General features: G+C 37.2%; 1 protein-coding gene across 3 annotated transcripts in view; it reads right to left on the reverse strand.

Moving 5' to 3' along the window:
• Positions 1–20,252, reverse strand: part of LOC127431048 (RING finger protein 145-like) — a 53,662-nt gene that overhangs the window by 23,077 nt on the left and 10,333 nt on the right. Inside the window, exons 1-4 of one of the 3 annotated variants that reach the window (XM_051681271.1) lie at positions 16,262–16,373; positions 5,997–6,716; positions 3,207–3,315; positions 2,433–2,524 (exon numbers count right to left, since the gene is read on the reverse strand). In XM_051681271.1, coding sequence (XP_051537231.1) covers positions 2,433–2,524; positions 3,207–3,315; positions 5,997–6,009 — 214 coding nt within the window. In that variant the 5' untranslated portion in view covers positions 6,010–6,716; positions 16,262–16,373. Of the gene's footprint in view, positions 1–2,432; positions 2,525–3,206; positions 3,316–5,996; positions 6,717–16,261; positions 16,480–20,252 lie in introns of those variants that run through there. The other 2 variants (XM_051681270.1, XM_051681272.1) reach the window with 2 other exon arrangements.

Consider the following 20,252-nt stretch of genomic DNA (forward strand, 5'->3'; position numbering starts at 1 on the left):
TGTTTTTCAGGGAAAGGGGCCAGTTGCATGCCATTCCATACATAAATGTCTCATTAGGAAAACTGAAAGTGTTTCACAGTGCCTCTATTCATTAGCAAACTAAGCACACCGAGATCTGGTTACATCTCTTTCAGGTTTCATGCAGTCAGGGCTGTACTCCACTCAGGGTGGGAACTGAAATTTAGAAATACAAAACCAGAGTAACTACTCCCAAACAATGCTTCAGGAAAAAAACACTGCAGTGATGAAAAGAACAGAAACCTGATGTTTTGGAGTTGCATATGAATGAGTAGACATCGGCTGTGTCTGAAACCTGAAAAAAGCTACCTTTTCAGGCAGTTTTGTAGGTAAAAGGCATCAAGACATGAGGTGTTTTTCCGCTGCAGGAACTTTTCCTAGTTCCTGGAACTATTTCAGGTTCCCGTTGCTTTTCCGCCACATGAACTAGTTCCAAGTGGAACTAAAACCTGGACCAAACCAGGAACCTTTTAGTACCTGCTCCTAAGGTAGTAATTTCCTTGCAAAGTGGAACTGTTTGGGTGGAGTCAGAACAGCAAATGTGGGGGCCTGGGTAGTTCAGCGAGCAAAGACGCCGATTACCACCCCTGGAGTCGCGAGTTTGAATCCAGGGTGAGCTGAGTGACTCCAGCCAGGCTTCCTAAGCAACCAATTGGCCCGGTTGCTAGGGTGGATATGGTCACGTGGGTTACCTTCCTCTTGGTTGCTATATGGTGGTTCTCACTCTCGGTGGGGCGTGTGGTGAGTTGTGCGTGGATGGCGTGTTGAATAGCGTGAGCCACAACATGCACTAAGTCTCCATGGTAACGCACTCAAGCCACTTGATAAGATGTGTGGGCTGACTGTCTCAGAAGTGGAGGCAACTGAGATTCGTCTTCCGCCACCCGGATTGAGTCACTGCGCCATCACGAGGAAAGAGAGAGCATTGGGAATTGGGCAAGCCAAATTGGGGAGAAAAAGGGAAGAAAATCCCAATTAAACAAATAAAAATAAATAAGAGGCCAACAAACATTTCTCATTGGTAAAGAAAAATGTGTCGTCAGCAATTTTTAAAAGTCTGGTTAATAAAATCTGTTAAAACTTTTGTTGAGTTGTTGCTATTGTAGGCTTTTCAAATCAAAATGGATTGATGGACAGATGTTGCTGTGCATGATCTGCTGAGTATTTATGGACAAGACATACAGAGTGAGTTTGAAACGTCACCAGAAACCAGGTGTACAAATAATTTGTTTGCCTTGTGAAGTTAGGCTTTGATGGCATTAAACTATGTAGTCTGAAAATAAAAGGAATTAAACAAGACGACAAAAGAATAAAGGATCATAATCTCATTTACATTCCATGATTATCGTGTATATAGTTTGTACGTAGCATGTATATAGTTTGCTTGTTCTACTGTTCAGTGGTTTAAATATTTTGCTTTCCTTTTTGCACTGCTTACCTCGTTTGCCCCTCTTAAAGGCTTCACTGTAGTATGCACCAATAGAAAACATCATGGCTATAAGTGAACTTTTTACGTTTGTCATGTGTACACAGTACTATCCTACGAATCACAGCACTGATTGAATTGCTAGCTGAAATCAGTGTTAGAAAATGCCATACACAATAGTTTCAAGTGGCATTGTTTATTGGAAGCACACATATGATCATGCAATAGTAAGAAAAAGCAACAAACAAAATGCTGTTGACTACAGATGAAGGTAGCATTAAAACAGTCTCTTCTCTGCTCTTGCTCTCCTGCTGTTTTCCATCTCTTACAAATCTGAGCACAGCTTATCCACGTGAAGTTTTCCATAACAAAACAGGACGATAAAAATCAACACGAAATCTTTCACGGAGTAATCCATTGTTTATATTTGTAGTAAAGTGCTCTGCTGTTGTCACATCAAGTTCAGGCGTCGCTGCCACAACAGCATCACATGCTTATGTCAAAGATGATTTTCATGAAAATCTTGCTTTCGTGTCTTTGGTGGAAAAACGTCACTTGGAATTTAATTTGAACTGGTGAAGTTCCACAACGAACTGATTTTAATTCAGGTACCTGATCCACAATTTTGTGGAAAAACACCTATGGATTCAATGTTTGTGTCACATCCTGTATTCTAAGATGACTTCATTCTGTCGATTTTTGGAGGCAGCACAGATTTATACTTCACCCAAATTGATATCCCAAATTCCTATGCATCGGATTTGGCTGTTGACTGAAATAAATAAATATCATTAAATATTTGTTTGGTTATCTCAAAGCTTTTTTGAATTGGAATCTAGACCATTAGATGGGAAGTTAGGGTGGCTTGGGAACTGGTCTGAAATTAGCTTCCTTTCGAGTTACCTTCATATACAAAACACTGTTAAGTCATCGATTGGCTGGTCAGCAAGACAGCTGCCTTTGGTTTCAGTGATGACATAAGACGTACCAATGAGTGCCGTGGTGAAGCGGTTCATGGAAAGTGGCTCCAGGTAAAGGGGTCCCTCGTAGCCCGAGTCCAGCTCGCCACGTACATAATCCCTACAGAAACATTGAGCACTTAATAATCCTTTACAAGCCTACAATGCATTACAAACTTGATCAATGAAACAGTAATGACAACATCTGCAATGTTAAGCTTCAAATCCGAAGTTAACGTCAATATGCCAAGTGCTGACATTAATGCCTGAAATTCTTCAATTATTATTATACTGATAAAATGACACTGCTACTGTCAGTAACAGACTAGCTAGAATAAACAAGTACGTAAATAAGTACTGATACAATATGTGCTACAGTAAGACCAGAAACATACTTTAAGCAAGTACTCATACACGAGCACTTGGCCAACACATTCCCAATGTGTGGTTCGGTTAAAGACACTTAACTTGCATTCTTGCATCTATGTGGCGGTAACAAACCTCAGTCCTCAAGGGAGCAATAGAGTTGCCTACAAAAGTGTGAGACATTTAACTGGATGTGCTATTATTTAGGAAAGTTGCTATAAATATATTGACTTCCTTGCCCTGCAACATTCTCTTCAAAGTGTTGCCATGACATGACTTGAAAGACGAAATTCAACATAGAAGCAGACAGTTTACTCATTGCTGCAATTTGGATCGCAACAACGTACAAATTCAAGCTCGAGTAGCTAGAAGCGTCTGCGTTCAAGTTCTTGCATATAGTACTTTTCTGACTTTAAACCTTCCATTTGAGCACAGACCTTGAGAGCTGGTGTCCAGCGAAGAGCAGAAGAGCCGTGAGGACATAGAGGTAGAGCTGCACCAGGCGCTGCCGGGGTAAAGTCAACAACACCAGACTGAGGATATAACCTGATAAATGAGAGACAGATAGTTTGATAGTTAAGTGAGAGGAAAAATAATGTACACTGCCTGGCCAAAAAGAATGTTGCACTCTAATATTTCATTGGACCGCCTTTAGCTTTGATTACGGCACGCATTAGTCATGGCATTGTTTCGACAACCTTATGCAACGTCACAACATTTATTTCCATCCAGCGTTTTATTCATTTTTGGCCGAGATCTTGTATTGATGACTGGAGAGACAAACCACTCCGTAAAGTCTTCTCCAGCACATCCCAAAGACTTTCAATGGGGTTAAGGTCAGGACTCTGTGGTTGCCAATTCATGTGTGAAAATTATTCCTCATGCTCCATGAACCACTCTTTCACAATTTGAGCCCAATTAATCTTGGCATTGTTGTCCTGAATATGCCTGTGCCATCAGGAAAGAAAAAAATCCACTGATGGGATAACCTGATCATTCAGTACATTCACATAGTCAGCTGACTTCACATAACGTTGCTGAGCCTAGACCTGACCAATTGAAGCAACCCCAGATCATAACACTGCCTCCAGAGGCTTGTACAGTGGGCACTATGCATGACGGGTGCATCGCTTCATGCGCTTCCCTTCTTACCTTAACATGCCCATCGCTTTGGAACAGGGTAAATCTGGACTCATCAAACCACATGACCTTTTTACATTGCTCAACAGTCCAATTTTATGCTCCCTATCAAATTGAAGTTGTTTTTTCCAATTAGCCTCAATAACAAGTGGTTTCTTGTGGCCACACAGCTGTTTAATCCCAATCCTGTAAATTCTCGTTGCCTTGTGCGTATGGAAATGCTCTTACTTTCACTATTAAACATAGCTGTGAGTATTACGGTTGATTTTTTACAATGTGACCAAGCGTTTTAATGATCTCCGATCACGATCATTCAAGATTTTTTTCTGACCACATTTCTTCCGCGAAGCTGACGGATTACCACTATCCTTCCAGGTTTTAATAATGCGTTGGACAGTTCTTAAACCAATTCCAGTGATTTTAGCAATCTCCTTAGTTGTTTTCTTTGCATGATGCAGGCCCCAATGCATTTCCCCCTTCAGAAACACAGTAACATCTTTTCTAAGACCACAGGATACGTCTTCTGACATGGTTGTTTAAGCAATGAGAAGCTACACACTGCATCAGTTAGGGTTAAAAGAATAGTTGTCAGCTGAAACATATTAATCACTGCAATAATGATCCAATCATAGGCTCTTAAGTATCTGCTTATTTAAATCCAAATGGTGACTTATATTGTGGCCAAGCAGTGTATTTTCAGGGTGATTTTTTTTTTTATGCTAAGATTATGAGTTTGGAATATGAGGGAAATTATAATGCCAGTTTTCAAACTCAGTTATGGACTGCAGTTTGAAACCAACACATATCCTATTATAGCAACAAGTAATGAAAGCTTTATTCTCTGTGTAAATCTGAGTTTTTGTAACTGGGCGTTTTTTGGCCAAGCTTAGAACAACACTAACACTAGCATCTGACTGCCGTGGATGCATCGTAAGGATGCTAAAGCCCAAAGTACCCACAGTTTTCCTGAGCAACCACTGGGCAGCGCTCAGTTTCTGGTCTCAAGACACAACGTAACAGCTACCAAAAAGAACAATCCAGATGGAGAACAACAACCTTTTAAGGTTTTTTGGAGTGAAAATGAATTTCAGGCTGAACTTGTGCTTTTGTTGGCTGTCATAACTCAAAGTAGTTAGTCATATCAACGTAAATAACCTCGGAACATCGCTTCATGTCATCTACACACTCAGTTGAGCACTATCAATTAAAAATGGTCATCTCGACTCTGTGAGGTATCGGCACTATACAGCCACATGTTTGAATTTTTTTTACAAATGTAACACCTTAAGCATTACATTACCCGCTAAGAATAAACGCCAATGCAAGGGAAAACACTGGAGACCAGAAATTGAAAACAGTCGAATCATGGCACACTTTCGCGTTCAGGAAAAAGGTGGACACTTCGGTAAGATGCAGACGCCGTATAGGACGCATGATACAAGTTGTCATCAGCAGAGTGCGCGAGCACTGAACGCGCGTGGCCCGATTTTTCTAACCGCGCGTACTGTGGCCGCGCAGTATGCAAATGCGCGTGGAATTTTTTTTCACTAATTAGTGGATCCACAAGGTGGCGACACTCACAGTTGAGCCGTTGCTTTCACGAAAAAGTGCACGAAGATGCAATAATTGGTTAACAACATGAGATGAATGTAGAAACAACAACAGTGGATTTACACGTCAAGAGCGAGGTCAGGAAATACCTGGATTTGTATAACTCGAGACTGAAGGAAAATAAAGGCATCTTTAAGGGTCTTAACTCCTCAAGAGAAATAGCCCAGTATTTCATAGCAGTTGTAGTGTGCATGCGCTAACTGCCTGTGTATGTGCGCAGTCAAATGGAGTATACTTTGAAAGGCTAATGTTCGATTGTACGCAGGCGGTAAGTGCTCTTTGGAAGAATGCTCTGGGCTTTAGAATGTAAGCCACTTGCTGAAGGCAGTTTCCAAAGAGACAAGCAGCAATGAGAAAAGCATTACACTATAACAGGCAAATTATACATCATCAATAGTGGTCTACTTTGGCAAATAAGGCTGGATTGCCATCATACCAATGATAAGTCCACATGATCCATTTTCAAGGTTTCTCACCACTTTTAAACATTGATTTTGCATGATTTTTCCAGTCGTTCCTGATGACTGGATGAGGATTTTCAAAATCATTTTATGGAGACTGCTGGGCCAGATTTCACATATAAAATACAAAAGGAGAGGCAAAATGTTAATTGGTCAACATTCCCTTTCATTGTATGGAAAAAAATGCAGTGAAAATAAATGGTGAGACTAACATTCTGCCTTAACACTGTCATTTTATGTTCCTTGAATGAAAGTCATACAAGTTTGGAATGACATGAGGGTGAGCAAATGATGACAAAACTTTCATTTTGGGGGAACTATCCCTTATATTCAGAAAAGGTCCAGCTAGTGTGGCGTGAGAATGCATGTCTAGCTCTGCCATGTTGCTTTATAGGTATGGGGGGTGTGTGTGTGTGTGCGTGTGTGTGTGTGTGTGTGTGTGGGTCGGAGGCAGACTGCAGCTGGTCTTTCCATTTCGTCTTCACATACCACAGGATGATGAAGCTTATGTTATCAAACACACTCTGTAGTGAAGTTGCAAAGTTACTTTCATCCAATTGTTAACCAAGCATATACTGTTTAAAGACACAATACATGCCAATATTTGCCAAAGGTTGAATGAACTTAACTGATCTGTAGCATCACGTGTTTTGTGGCTTGGTTCCTGTGGTCATTTATTGTCCGCTATGCCATGTGTGACGAGTCTGTAAGTACTCTGTTCAGTGTCGATGAAACCTGCTCAGATGGATCAGGTCTCAAATATATCTCTTGCAAACAGAGGGATAGTAAAGACAGAAGGAAAGAAGAATGGAAGCTTAGGGAGGAGAGAGGGGTGTGCCTTATTTCCTATCTATAGATTATATGAGGTTATACAGAATAAGCCATTTTAATAAGCAATAGACTGTAATTTGAGGGTGGCCTTGTTAAGAAGAAAACCTTTAAGCTCACAAACTTCATTGCCAGTTCCAGCAACTAGGACAATATGTTTGGTATTTACATTTAAATTAAGAATAGAGCACAACAGTAGGGTTCCAGATGTAAAAATCCCATTCATTCTCTCCTTAGAGAGACTGATTTTCAAAACTAATGTATAAACTAGTGCCCGACCGATTTATCGGTCAGCCGATATTAGCCTTTCACAGATATATCGGTATCGGCGTATATGTTTTCCAAAATGCGCAGATATTAAAACTTTTTTTCAGAACATATAAATGCAAAAACAATGCTTGGGATGATTTAGAATAGGTGTCATAACGTAGTTTGTCCAGCAGAGCGCGCTCCAACTCCATGTAAACAGAGCTGAACTGACGGTGACTCTGCAGACAGTGCGGAGTTAAGCGGTGTCTTCATGGTAAGTTGCCAACTAGTTTGTGAAATACATACTGAAAAGTTACTAAACAATGACCCCATCATTTTCCCTTTTCAATATAACTAATATAACGTTAACCTTGTCCCTGACAACCATGTCACTCATGTCTGTTTGCTGTTAGCCAGCTATAGTTTTTCAGTGCAGTCAGTAATGTAGCAGATTGAAAGGTAAACATCAGAGCATCTTTTTGCAGCTCACGCTACGTTGTTACCTAGTTGGTGAGACAATGCTGGAAAGTAAAATAAACAACGTCCATCTTTTACTCTCCATGACAACGAGCTTACAGCTAACTAGCTAACCACGTAGATACTTTCATAGCTTTTCAGCCGAGTGGAAGCTAATGTGTAAACATGTATTCGTCAAACTGTTTTGTTCAGGATTCACAGTTTGGTACCCCCTTCAACCGAACAATTCCAATCGTTGCATTTACAAAATGTAATATATAAAAGTTTCCCCTGAGCTTGTATAGCAGAATACAGTGTAAAACCGCTGCCACTGTTTATCTCTTGACTTGGCAGGTGTAAATGTTTCTTGTTTTTCAACCTGCCCCTAACTGACTGGCAGTATTAAAATAGTCAGCATTTGACTGATACTAAAGAGTACTACTGATGTTTATTTAGCTATTTATTTTATTTGTATTTATTCTTTATTTAAATGGACAGCATTTGACTGATATTAAACATACAGTACTGATTTTTATTTAGCTACAATTTTAATTTATTCTTTATTTTAATGGTCAGCATTTGACTGATACTAAACAGTACTGATGTTTATTTAGCTATTTATTTTATTTGTATTTATTCTTTATTTAAATGGTCAGCCATTGACTGATACTAAACATACAGTACTGATTTTTATTTAGCTATAATTTTAATTTATTCTTTATTAAATGATCTGCAACTGACTGATACTAAACACATAGTACTGATGTTTATTTAGCTATTTATTGAATTTTTATTTATTCTTTATTTTCTCAGTGTTTATTTCTAGAATTTGTTGACAATGTATAATAATTATGTCAAATATTCTTTGATAAAAATATTTAAGAAAGCAGCCTTCTGAGTACCAAATATATAGTCATATCAGTGCAAAATCAATGCACAATCCACATAGAAAAGGTCTGTTTTCATTCCAGCTCAAAAATTAACTATATCGGCCACCATATCGGTAATCGGTGAATTTTCCCCCTCTAAAATCGGTATCGGCCTCAAAAATCTCATATTGGTCAGGCTCTAGTATAAACCTTTCAAGACAGACCTATCAAGAGCCCAGAGACTGTTAAGAAATGATTTACATCAAATTTCAGCTGAATTTCTGGTGATGAACTACACTACCCTCTAGGCCTGGGCGATAGGATGATGTTATCGGATATCGATGATGTCTTACAAAGATCCCTATGCGATTGCGACACTCAATTGACAGATGATGATCGACAATATCGGGAAATGGCAAAACCATGGATCTGAGAAGTCACCAAATATATTAAACAGTGGCCAGGGTGTGAAACTTCCACCCGCCAAATACGACGAGGCTGAATCCAGTTCGCAAGCTCCTCAATGTATTTCATGCGCTGGTAATTTTGCTAATTTACCCGCAACAGGTGGACAACCTGTTAAACCAACATCTCAGAGTGACACGACAAGAAATGCTGTTAGTCACAAAGACACGCGCTTGAAGAAACACACTATTATATTTTAAGAACAGACAAAAGAAAAGCCGTCAATGCTTGTGTCTGTTTTGCTGTTTGTTCAGCCTGTCTAGTGTAACAAGCGCATGTAAAGAGTTTTCACTCTTTTTTTCTGTTTCATTCATCTGAAAACTGTTTGCAAGAATAATGCCATCAATGAGAATGCTGCAAATTATCTCTGATCACCTCAGGTGCTGTGAGTTTAGTTCGCTTTATTTCCACGCGGTTGGCATGCATTGTGAATGCAACTCTGCAGGTTCAGTAATATACATCTTTGTATCAAACAGACAAAGATGAAAGTGATTATATCAAAGTAATACAAGACTTGAACCTAAAATTGTGTTCCATTTTATTTTTGGCAGCAATAACTGTATTACCAAAACATAATACAAACACAAATTTGACAGCATTATTTTGGGAACACAAGGGAGTATATTAGGATTATTTATTATGATTATTTTTGTCTTTACATTTATAATTGGCTTTAGTTCATAATCTGTAGGCTATTAGTAATTATCCACCTGTTGTGAAAAAAAAAAAAAAAAGGTCCTTTCCAGTAATAACAATGGCCATCCAAACGTGATCAAGATCTGCTGAAACCATAGTCTTCACGCAAATTAAATGCCATGTAAATGTTTGATCTGACTTTATGCTTTGACTCTATGTCTGTTTAGGTCAGCTCTGCATTTTCACAAGTGAAAACAGCACAAGACATACATTTCAAAATAAGATATTTTTTGTAGTAATTTTAGTGATTACGCCACTTTGAAATTCTTATAATTAGTATTAAATGCATTGTTTATTGCACAGTTAATTATTGCCCAATGCTGCTCTGATACTAGGATGGTGAGGTTAATGTCGATTGTGTATATGTATATAATTTATGAAAATAGGTACACTATAAAAATGTTTAGTAATTTTAACGTTAAAAGACTGTAAAAATGCTACAGTAACCTGGATCGGTACCGGCTCCGATACTGAAACTTTTAGACGGATCGGGTATCGGTCCGACGAGCCCGATCCAATGTGTTAGTCATGTTCGTTACTGTCAAGCGCCAAATATAAAAGAACCATTAAAATACCATTAAAGCAGTTCATATGACTTGTGCATTTTACTCAAAGCCACTTCAAGACGTGTGATAACTCTGTTTACACACATGCGCGCCTATTTTTAGCCTTAACGCGGTGCGCAATATTTGAGCGCTACTCACGAACAACATCTCAGATGTAAATGCTCAAAAGTTCGGTTCACTTATAATATGCATTTAGAACAGCACTGGAGGTGCTTTTTACCAGAATTTGAATAAAAAGCTAATTAAACTACTGTGAACTTGCCTGACACATACCTGGACATTTCCTGGACTTCCTGGAGAGTTCAGAATGTCAAAATAAAAGAGTGAAGGTTTAAAAAGTGCATGATTTAAATATATTACTGTAGTATTTTAAAATTAAAATTAAGTCAATAATAATAATAATAATAATAATAATAATAAATTATTATTGTCATCATTAGTATTTGTTTACAATTTATAACTGTGTGAATGAAAAGTGGACTGATGTCTTACAACTAAATTAAACAAAAAAGAGATCTGAATCCTTTAAAGTCCAGATGCAAGTTGAAAAATTTTTGAAAAAAAAAAAAAAAAAAAAAAAGAAAAAAGGCAAAAACACTGGTTTCTTTTCTACTGAAGACTTGAAGACTGGAATTACTGTTAATTTTGCTGCTACATTATCCAGTATACTAGTTAATAATAAAGTGTTTCTTAATAAGCTATACATTTTATATTGAAATAATGTGTAGTTGGAGGTTTGTGTATATTTACACAGAAAAGAGTACCCCCAATTTGTTCCACACAATAATGTAAAGATATTCTAAACTGATTATGCAAAAAACAACACTGGTATCGGATCGGCCGATACTGAAATTTCCGGTATCGGAATCGGAAGAGAAAGTGGTATCGGTGCATCCCTAAAAAAAATGTTAATTGGTTAATGGGTAGTTACCTTAAAATATACTGTAAACAATTGTAATATTTAAAAAGACAATACATGTAGTTCTACTAGGGATGTGTGCTACGACTAATTTGACTGTCGTTTAAACGGAAGTTTTGTAACCGACTTGTCGACTAGTCTAAAGAGAAACCAACCTTCAGAAAACAGTAAAAAAAAATGTTTAATGCGACCCATTTAAAATACTTAATCTATTCCAAATTCGATGCTAAATTCCACTGAAATGGGGCATTTATCTGCGACGTGCTCGCCTTGAATTATGATCATTGTACATTAAATATAGAACATGACACGCATTCACTGAATCAATGTTAGTGAATATTTAACAGATATATTTATTGAAAACAATTGAATGAATAGGTGCAGGATCAAATGGAACAACCCTAAAAGCCTGTTCTAAACAGAAATCAAGTAAAAGTTACTTAGCATATTAAAACAGTCAGGACATTGTTGAAAATAATTAACAGGTAGAATAAGCCAAATCTATGAGACAAAAAAATGCTCTGAAAAGTTGCGCGTATTTCACAATGTGCAGTCGTGCATTAGCCATTGATATAATATCATGACAGCTGTTCGGTAAAGAACGTTAACCAAAAACAGTTAAGATGTAAAAAAAAAAAAAAAGCTATAGGATAGAAAAAACAGGCCTGTGATGTAGCCTACAATAAACCTAATGTATTCTAAACATGACGTGCACACAGAATAAAATATAGTTTAACCCGTTAAGCAGTCGGCACCTCGTTGAAAAAAGCCTTCTTAATCAGCAGATTAAAAAAAATGGCATACCTAGACTAAAACAGTTATTACCTAGGCTACTTAAAAGCATAAATTTTTGGAAGAGCAAAATTAACACGTCGACATGGTCCAGTGAAAGACGGGACTTAACTCACCTGAGGCGTCTATCCTGCGCTTGAAAAAGCCCGCTCAGTGGAAAAATAACGTACAAGCATGCACAGATTTAAAGAAGACACAAATGTGAAAATGTACATAGGGACTTTCAAACATTTGGAAAGCCGATTCCTGCACCACCGAAGTGATTTCATAACTACTTTTCTGAGTTTGCTTGTCTAGCGAGAGGACATTTTCCTGCGCGCGCCGCGAAAGAGAGGGAAGAAGCAAGTGCAGCCTGAGGTGAAATTAAACACTGTATCTGCTCCAGATATCCTCTTTTTTTAAATAATATTTGTATTATTCATTCTATTTAAAATATGTAACATTAATATGACAGTAATTTAAGTGCAGCCTCTGTAAAAATATAAAGCCAAACGTAAATGTGTAAAAACTATTAGCAGTTTAATGGGGGGAAATATTAACAGATTAGTATTTTTTTTTTTTACGTTTTACGGTAAAAACAATTATGTAAAAAGTATGATTTTTCTGTATAATTTACAGTAAACATTTATATTATGTTTAACAAGAGAATACATGTACTTTTTACAGTAAATTATTGTTAATTTATGGTAAAAACCAATAATCGGGCGTTCCCAGAATTCCCTGCATGACCCAGTTCATTTCATAATATTTTATGGGAATAGTTATGTTTCTTCTTATTTTTAATATCAGTTATGTACTTCGGGGTGTTCTGTGTTATATTTGATGTAGTTTAGTTAATGTTTATTGCATTATTTTAATTTCACATGTGTTACCCTGATGATGTTTAGTGTTTGTGTGAGTGACACTGACTCACTATTGTCTCCACATGTTTATTGGTCATTGCTCCTGAAAGAGCCTCTATTGATGAACTTGATTCCATCATGTGACCTTATGTAGTTACTACGGTGATTAACAATACATTATAAAGTGAAAAGTAGATTTTTACAGTTTCAGGAGGTTAATATCAAGTTTATTATTTAATAATATAAACGATGGTAATGCACCATAAAATATACAGGCATCAAAATTACATCCCATAAAGCCTGAAACGTGGTTACCGTATTTTTTACGGTGAATTTCTGGCAACCACAGCTGCCAGTTTTTTTACTGTAAATTTATCAGGATATTTTTTACAGTGTAAATAAATTTGAAACGGGACATGATGGTTTCATTGCTTCATTTGATTATTTATAAATTTATACTGCATTTAACATTTATGGGAGTTTAATATGAGGTTCAATGAGATTGAATTTGAATTGAATTTTTGCATCTGTGCTGGATGTATACTACTTATAGCTTTTTACAATTAATTATTCGTGATACAGTGAAACAAAGAGGGAAATGGTAGAATGAATGTTTACAGTTTGAGATAGAGCACAAGTATGGAAGAGTCCTGAATCATTCGAATGTTCCCATGTTCCAAGAGCTTGATAAATTAAGCAGTCACAGCAGTATTTGCAATGCAAGCTAGTAGACAGCTGCATTAAATGAATGCCAAATGTGCAATGTCAACCAAAAGATGCCAACCAAAAGATGTATTAATTAGCATTACTTCCTAAGGCATTATTTTTTGCTCATACTGAGGGTTAGGGGTATGTTCAAAGAATGAACATTAATGCTACTTCAAATGAAGACAGGCATGCAATTGTACTTTTCTAAGAGATCAGAACTGCACTGGAACAATTTACAAACAGCAAAAAAAAAAAAGAAAAAAAAAGGAAATCCTTGACATTTTATTATTATTTTTTTTTAATTCAGCCAATAGCACTGGCACCTTTTAAAATGAGAGATTTGATTTCCAGCTAAATATTTTAAATCAGGAATCTTCAACAGGTAGTCTGCCAAGTTTTGCTTGATTTGTGAAAAATTTAAATATGTATTTCACTAAAACACTGTATTAATGTCAACCAAAGCTCAAGTTAAAAATTGTTCTTTCCACATGTTTAAATGTAATGTACAAGTACAGTTAAAATCAGAAGTTTACATACACCTTAGCCAAATACATTTAAACTCAGTTTTTCACAATTCCTGACATTTAATTGTAGAAATCATTCCCTGTCTTAGGTCAGTTAGGATCACTACTTTATTTTAAGAATGTGAAATGTCAGAATAATAGTAGAGGGAATTATTTATTTCAGCTTTTATTCCTTTCATCACATTCCCAGTGGGTCAGAAGTTTACATACACTTGTTAGTATTTGGTAGCATTGCCTTTAAATTGTTTAACTTGGGTCAAACGTTTTGGGTAGCCTCCCACAAGCTTCTCACAATAAGTTTCTGGAATTTTGGCCCATTCCTCCAGACAGAACTGGTGTAACTGAGTCAGGTTTGAAGGCCTCCTTGCTCGCACACGCTTTTCAGTTCTGCCCACAAATTTTCTATCAGATTGAGGTCAGGGCTTTGTGATGGCCACTCCAATACCTTGACTTTGTTGTCCTTAAACCATTTTGCCACAACTTTGGAGGTATGCTTGGGGTCATTGTCCATTTGGAAGACCCATTTGCGACCAAGCTTTAAATTCCTGGATGATGTCTTGAGATGTTGCTTCAATACATCCACATAAGTTTCCTTCCTCATTATGCCATCTATTTTGTGAAGTGCACCAGTCCCTCCTGCAGCAAAGCACCCCCACAACATGATGCTGCCACCCCCACGCTTCACGGTTGGGATGATGTTCTTCGGCTTGCAAGCCTCACCCTTTTTCCTCCAAAAATAATGATGGTCAGTATCATATGGTCATGGCCAAACAGTTAAATTTTTGTTTCATTAGACCAGAGGACATTTCTCCAAAAAGTAAGTTCTTTGTCCCCATGTGCACTTGCAAACTGTAGTCTGGCTTTTTTATGGCAGTTTTGGAGCAGTGGCTTCTTCCTTGCTGAGCAGCCTTTCATGTCATGTCGATATAGGACTCGTTTTACTGTGGATATAGATACTTGTCTACCTGTTTCCTCTAGCCTCTTCACAAGGTCCTTTGCTGTTGTTTTGGGATTGATTTGCACTTTTCGCACCAAACTACGTTCATTTCTAGGAGACAGAATGAGTCTCCTTCCTGAGTGGTATAATGGCTGCATGGTCCCATGGTGTTTTTACTTGCGTACTATTGTTTGTACAGATCAACATGGTACCTTCAGGCCTTTGGAAATTGCTCCCAAGGATGAACCAGACTTGAAGTCCACAATTTATTTTCTGAGGTCTTGGCTGATTTCTTTAGATGTTCCCATGATGTCAAGCAAAGAGGCACTGAATTTGAAGGTAGGCCTTAAAATACATCCACAGGTACACCTTCAGTTGACTCCAATTAGCCTATCAGAAGCTAAATGGCTAATTGTCTGAAGGCTTGACATCAAGCTGCTTAAAGGCACAGTGAACTTAGTGTATGTAAACTTCAGACCCACTGGAATTGTGATATAGTCAATTAAAGTGAAATAATCTGTCTGTAAACAATTGTTGGAAAAGTTACTCATGTCACGCACAAAGTAAATGTCCTAAATGACTAGCCAAAATTATAGTTTGCTAATATGAAATCTGTGGAGTGGTTAAAAAATGAGTTTTAATGACTTCAACCTAAATTTATGTAAACTTCTGAATTCAACTGTACATGCCTGTACATCATTAAGGATTATTTAATGGGTTTGTATTGTAAAATGTAAGCATCATAAACTATGTATGTAAATACAATAATATGGTAATATGCCATTTTAGGTCCAGCATTAAATGCAGGGGTCACTGGTCTGAAAATTTTTGAAAAGCTTCAAATACTTAATATGACAAATCAAAAGATTTGTTTGGGAAACCCCTTTTAAAACCTGATGCATGAGATCTGTACAAATGCAAAATCAGTCAGTCTTGGTTGAAAAAACAAAAACAAAACATTCTGCACAAATATCAAACCCTCTCTCCATACCACTCCTGTACCCTCAGCCTTTTTCAGCTCTGTTCTGTTTTCACTCTCTTTAACAAAGCAGGCATCTTGACATGTAATGGGGCATAATTACAGCTTGCAGGATAATAATTTGAATACCATTTTAATGATTAACAGCCTAGACTGTTCCTGCCATAAAAATATTCCCAAATCCTGACTCTACATTTCCACTGACCCATTACAAGAGGACTTCAGCCAGGATGCAAACACTTCACTTACACTTATCTGAGAGTACAAACAGCCAGGAAAACAACCACACACTAAAAACATGATAATATGGTTGGATTCTCAGGAATATTTTTGTTTTACCACAAGATAGCCATGCAATTATACTTATACTTTTAAACAACTTCTAAGAGTTGCAGTAAATAGCATTGATTTACAGTGCTTTTATATGCTAGTCATTGTGCTTGAACCTACCGACATAATGCAGGTAGAGCGCTATGTATTTGTACTGGAAGAGGGGGTTATTGTTGAGACTGCTTCTCTGGATCTTCTGGAAGAAGGAGCTGACGTCCCAGCGGTAAAGCACCTCCAGCAGCAGGATGCTTGGGATCCGCAGACCCACGTTCAGAACCGCCTCCAAACGGGCCCTCATCGCCATGACCAGCAGGGCAAGAAATGGGCCTCAACCTCAACTGAGAGAGAAACATGATTCAAATAAAGAATAACAGAGAGGTGACTATTAAACACACTTTTAAATAGGCGAAATCCTAGGATCAGAGTCAATCCTCCAAATACATGTTATTTAAGTATTATTTAAATGTCATTCAAGCAGAGAGGCAAGATAAGTCCATGCATGCTTTGCTTCATTGTGCATTTGTAGAACATCCGGTGAAAACGTAAACTACTCACAATTCCTGAAATTCCAAAAGATAACGTGCGTGGGTGAGTCAGTGATTGTATGCAAGTGGATGACAGCCAAAAAAACAGTATATCAAAAAGTATGTTTTGTTGTTCTATGGGTTGTTGACAAATAAGGTTCTCCGAGGGGTTAAAAATAAGAACTCTTTATAATATCTAGTTTAAAACACTTGTCAAGTTATTAAAAATGTAATCTTTGTGTATAATGTGGTTTCAAGAGTTTTTGAAAAACCTTTATATTATTTTCTGCAAAATAAAATAATTTAATGACTTTAAAAATGTCATGTGGTGTAACCATCGAGTAACAAGTATTAAATACTTTCCTTGCACCTTGAATACATAATGGTTGTTATATACAAATTAATCATTAATTTCAAAAACATTTACAAACACATTTTTCAAGGTAAAAATATAAAGTGCCCTTTGATGTGCCTTTTCATAAAAATCTCATTTTTTTTTTTTTTAAACTTCACACAGTCTTGAGGGTCTAAAAAGTTTCTGTTTTTTTTTTTCCTCTGGATATAAACAACAAAATAGCTACCAATATGTTGGTTACACCACATGACTTTGATTTGGTGGACAAAAGTGTTTATAAATATTAATCATATTTTAAAAACAATAGTTTCATTGCTTATTTAAGAAATAATGATAATGCACTTTTATTTTTTTATTTTAAGAATTTCAGCTTTACTCACTGATTTTATTATTTTTTACTGACAGTTACAAAACATGAATTTTTTTTTACTTATATAAAAAAATATATATATAAAAACAACTTAAAACTCAGAAATTGAAAATATGCTCATTGTAGAAGACGTGTATTCAAGGAATTGTTTCATTTAAAATGCATTTATTTATTTATATATACAGGTGCATCTCAATAAATTAGAATGTCGTGGAAAAGTTCATTTATTTCAGTAATTCAACTCAAATTGTGAAACTCGTGTATTAAATAAATTCAATGCACACAGACTGAAGTAGTTTAAGTCTTTGGTTCTTTTAATTGTGATGATTTTGGCTCACATTTAACAAAAACCCACCAATTCACTCTCTCAAAAAATTTGAATATGGTGACATGCCAATCAGCTAATCAACTCAAAACACCTGCAAAGGTTTCCTGAGCCTTCAAAATGGTCTCTCAGTTTGGTTCACTAGGCTACACAATCATGGGGAAGACTGCTGATCTGACAGTTGTCCAGAAGACAATCATTGACACCCTTCACAAGGAGGGTAAGCCACAAACATTCATTGCCAAAGAAGCTGGCTGTTCACAGAGTGCTGTATCCAAGCATGTTAACAGAAAGTTGAGTGGAAGGAAAAAGTGTGGAAGAAAAAGATGCACAAGCAAAATCGTCAAGCAAAATCGATTCAAGAATTTGGGTGAACTTCACAAGGAATGGACTGAAGCTGGGGTCAAGGCATCAAGAGCCACCACACACAGACGTGTCAAGGAATTTGGCTACAGTTGTCGTATTCCTCTTGTCAAGCCACTCCTGAACCACAGACAACGTCAGAGGCGTCTTACCTGGGCTAAGGAGAAGAAGAACTGGACTGTTGCCCAGTGGACCAAAGTCCTCTTTTCAGATGAGAGCAAGTTTTGTATTTCATTTGGAAACCAAGGTCCTAGAGTCTGGAGGAAGGGTGGAGAAGCTCATAGCCCAAGTTGCTTGAAGTCCAGTGTTAAGTTTCCACAGTCTGTGATGATTTGAGGTGCAATGTCATCTGCTGGTGTTGGTCCATTGTGTTTTTTGAAAACCAAAGTCACTGCACCCGTTTACCAAGAAATTTTGGAGCACTTCATGCTTCCTTCTGCTGACCAGCTTTTTAAAGATGCTGATTTCATTTTCCAGCAGGATTTGGCACCTGCCCACACTGCCAAAAGCACCAAAAGTTGGTTAAATGACCATGGTGTTGGTGTGCTTGACTGGCCAGCAAACTCACCAGACCTGAACCCCATAGAGAATCTATAGGGTATTGCCAAGAGGAAAATGAGAAACAAGAGACCAAAAAAATGCAGATGAGCTGAAGGCCACTGTCAAAGAAACCTGGGCTTCCATACCACCTCAGCAGTGCCGCAAACTGATCACCTCCATGCCACGCCGAATTGAGGCAGTAATTAAAGCAAAAGGAGCCCCTACCAAGTATTGAGTACATATACAGTAAATTAACATACTTTCCAGAAGGCCAACAATTCACTAAAAATGTTTTTTTTATTGGTCTTATGATGTATTCTAATTTTTTGAGATAGTGAATTGGTGGGTTTTTGTTAAATGTGAGCCAAAATCATCACAATTAAAAGAACCAAAGATTTAAACTACTTCAGTCTGTGTGCATTGAATTTATTTAATACACGAGTTTCACAATTTGAGTTGAATTACTGAAATAAATGACCTTTTCCACGACATTCTAATTTATTGAGATGCACCTGTATATATAGAGAGATAGAGATAGAGATAGATATATATCTCTATCTATCTGGACAAAAAAAAAAATTAAAGCCATAGCATTTACCCATTTTTACAGTGTGTGTGTGTGTGTTCACCGATCAGCCACAATATTAAAACCACCTGCCTAATATATATATTTTTTTATTGTACTTAGGTTAATAACGTGGTCAAATACAGAGCATAAAATAATCAATGACATTGTTCAACAGTTCAGAGTGTATGAAATATAATAAAGAACAAAAATAGCAAGAATAATAACACAAATAAAAATTCATGTTTGGCAGAGGTGGGTAGTAACGTGCTACATTTACTCCGTTACATTTACTTGAGTACTTTTAGAAAAAAAAAAAAAATGTACTTTTAAAGTTTAAAAGTGGGTACTTTTTACTGAAATTTAATGATTTTTTTTTTTTACTTTTACTTCTTTACAATGGCCGGCGTTCTGTCGTTACATTACTGGGTTTAATTTTAGTTAATGTGTAATTTATTGAGAGATTACTGAATGGGACTTTTACTAGAGTGGAAGCTCACAGCTGTGCGCGCTGAGCCGCTGTCACAGACTGTCACTCAATCACTGCTGCAGCATCAAGCTCTTCAAAGTGAACACTTTCTTCGCACCGCACAGTGAATAAAAAGAATAGTTTTGTGAACCAGGACAAGCTGATATTTCAAGATTAAAATCACAGCTCCAACTTAAGGCAGCACTCTGAGGTAAGTTTTGGCTCTAATGCCAACGCGGGCTTTTCTGTGTAATGAGATGGTCATTTTCAGGGTGATTCTGTAAATATGGGCTCTTATGACATCAGTTTTTAAGAGTACATTTTTAAATTAGTGCACTTTGTCTCACGTCCCGCATGTCATGAGCAGTATTTACGCATTTACCCATTGCCCTCGCGGGGGTACTGGAAACTATCACAGTTACTTCAGGTGGATTAACTGTATAAATCCATGTAAACATACAACTATAAATAAATGCCTTTTGCTCTGCCAATCGCGTGATCAACAAATGGAGCACGAACAGACGGCATTTCTGCGCATGCACAGCAAGGTATGCGGGGCGCGTGCGAGATGTGCAGGGGTGAGGCGATTGTATGGCGAAG

Source organism: Myxocyprinus asiaticus, chromosome 40 (genome assembly GCF_019703515.2).
Source record: "Myxocyprinus asiaticus isolate MX2 ecotype Aquarium Trade chromosome 40, UBuf_Myxa_2, whole genome shotgun sequence".
NCBI lineage: Eukaryota > Metazoa > Chordata > Actinopteri > Cypriniformes > Catostomidae > Myxocyprinus > Myxocyprinus asiaticus.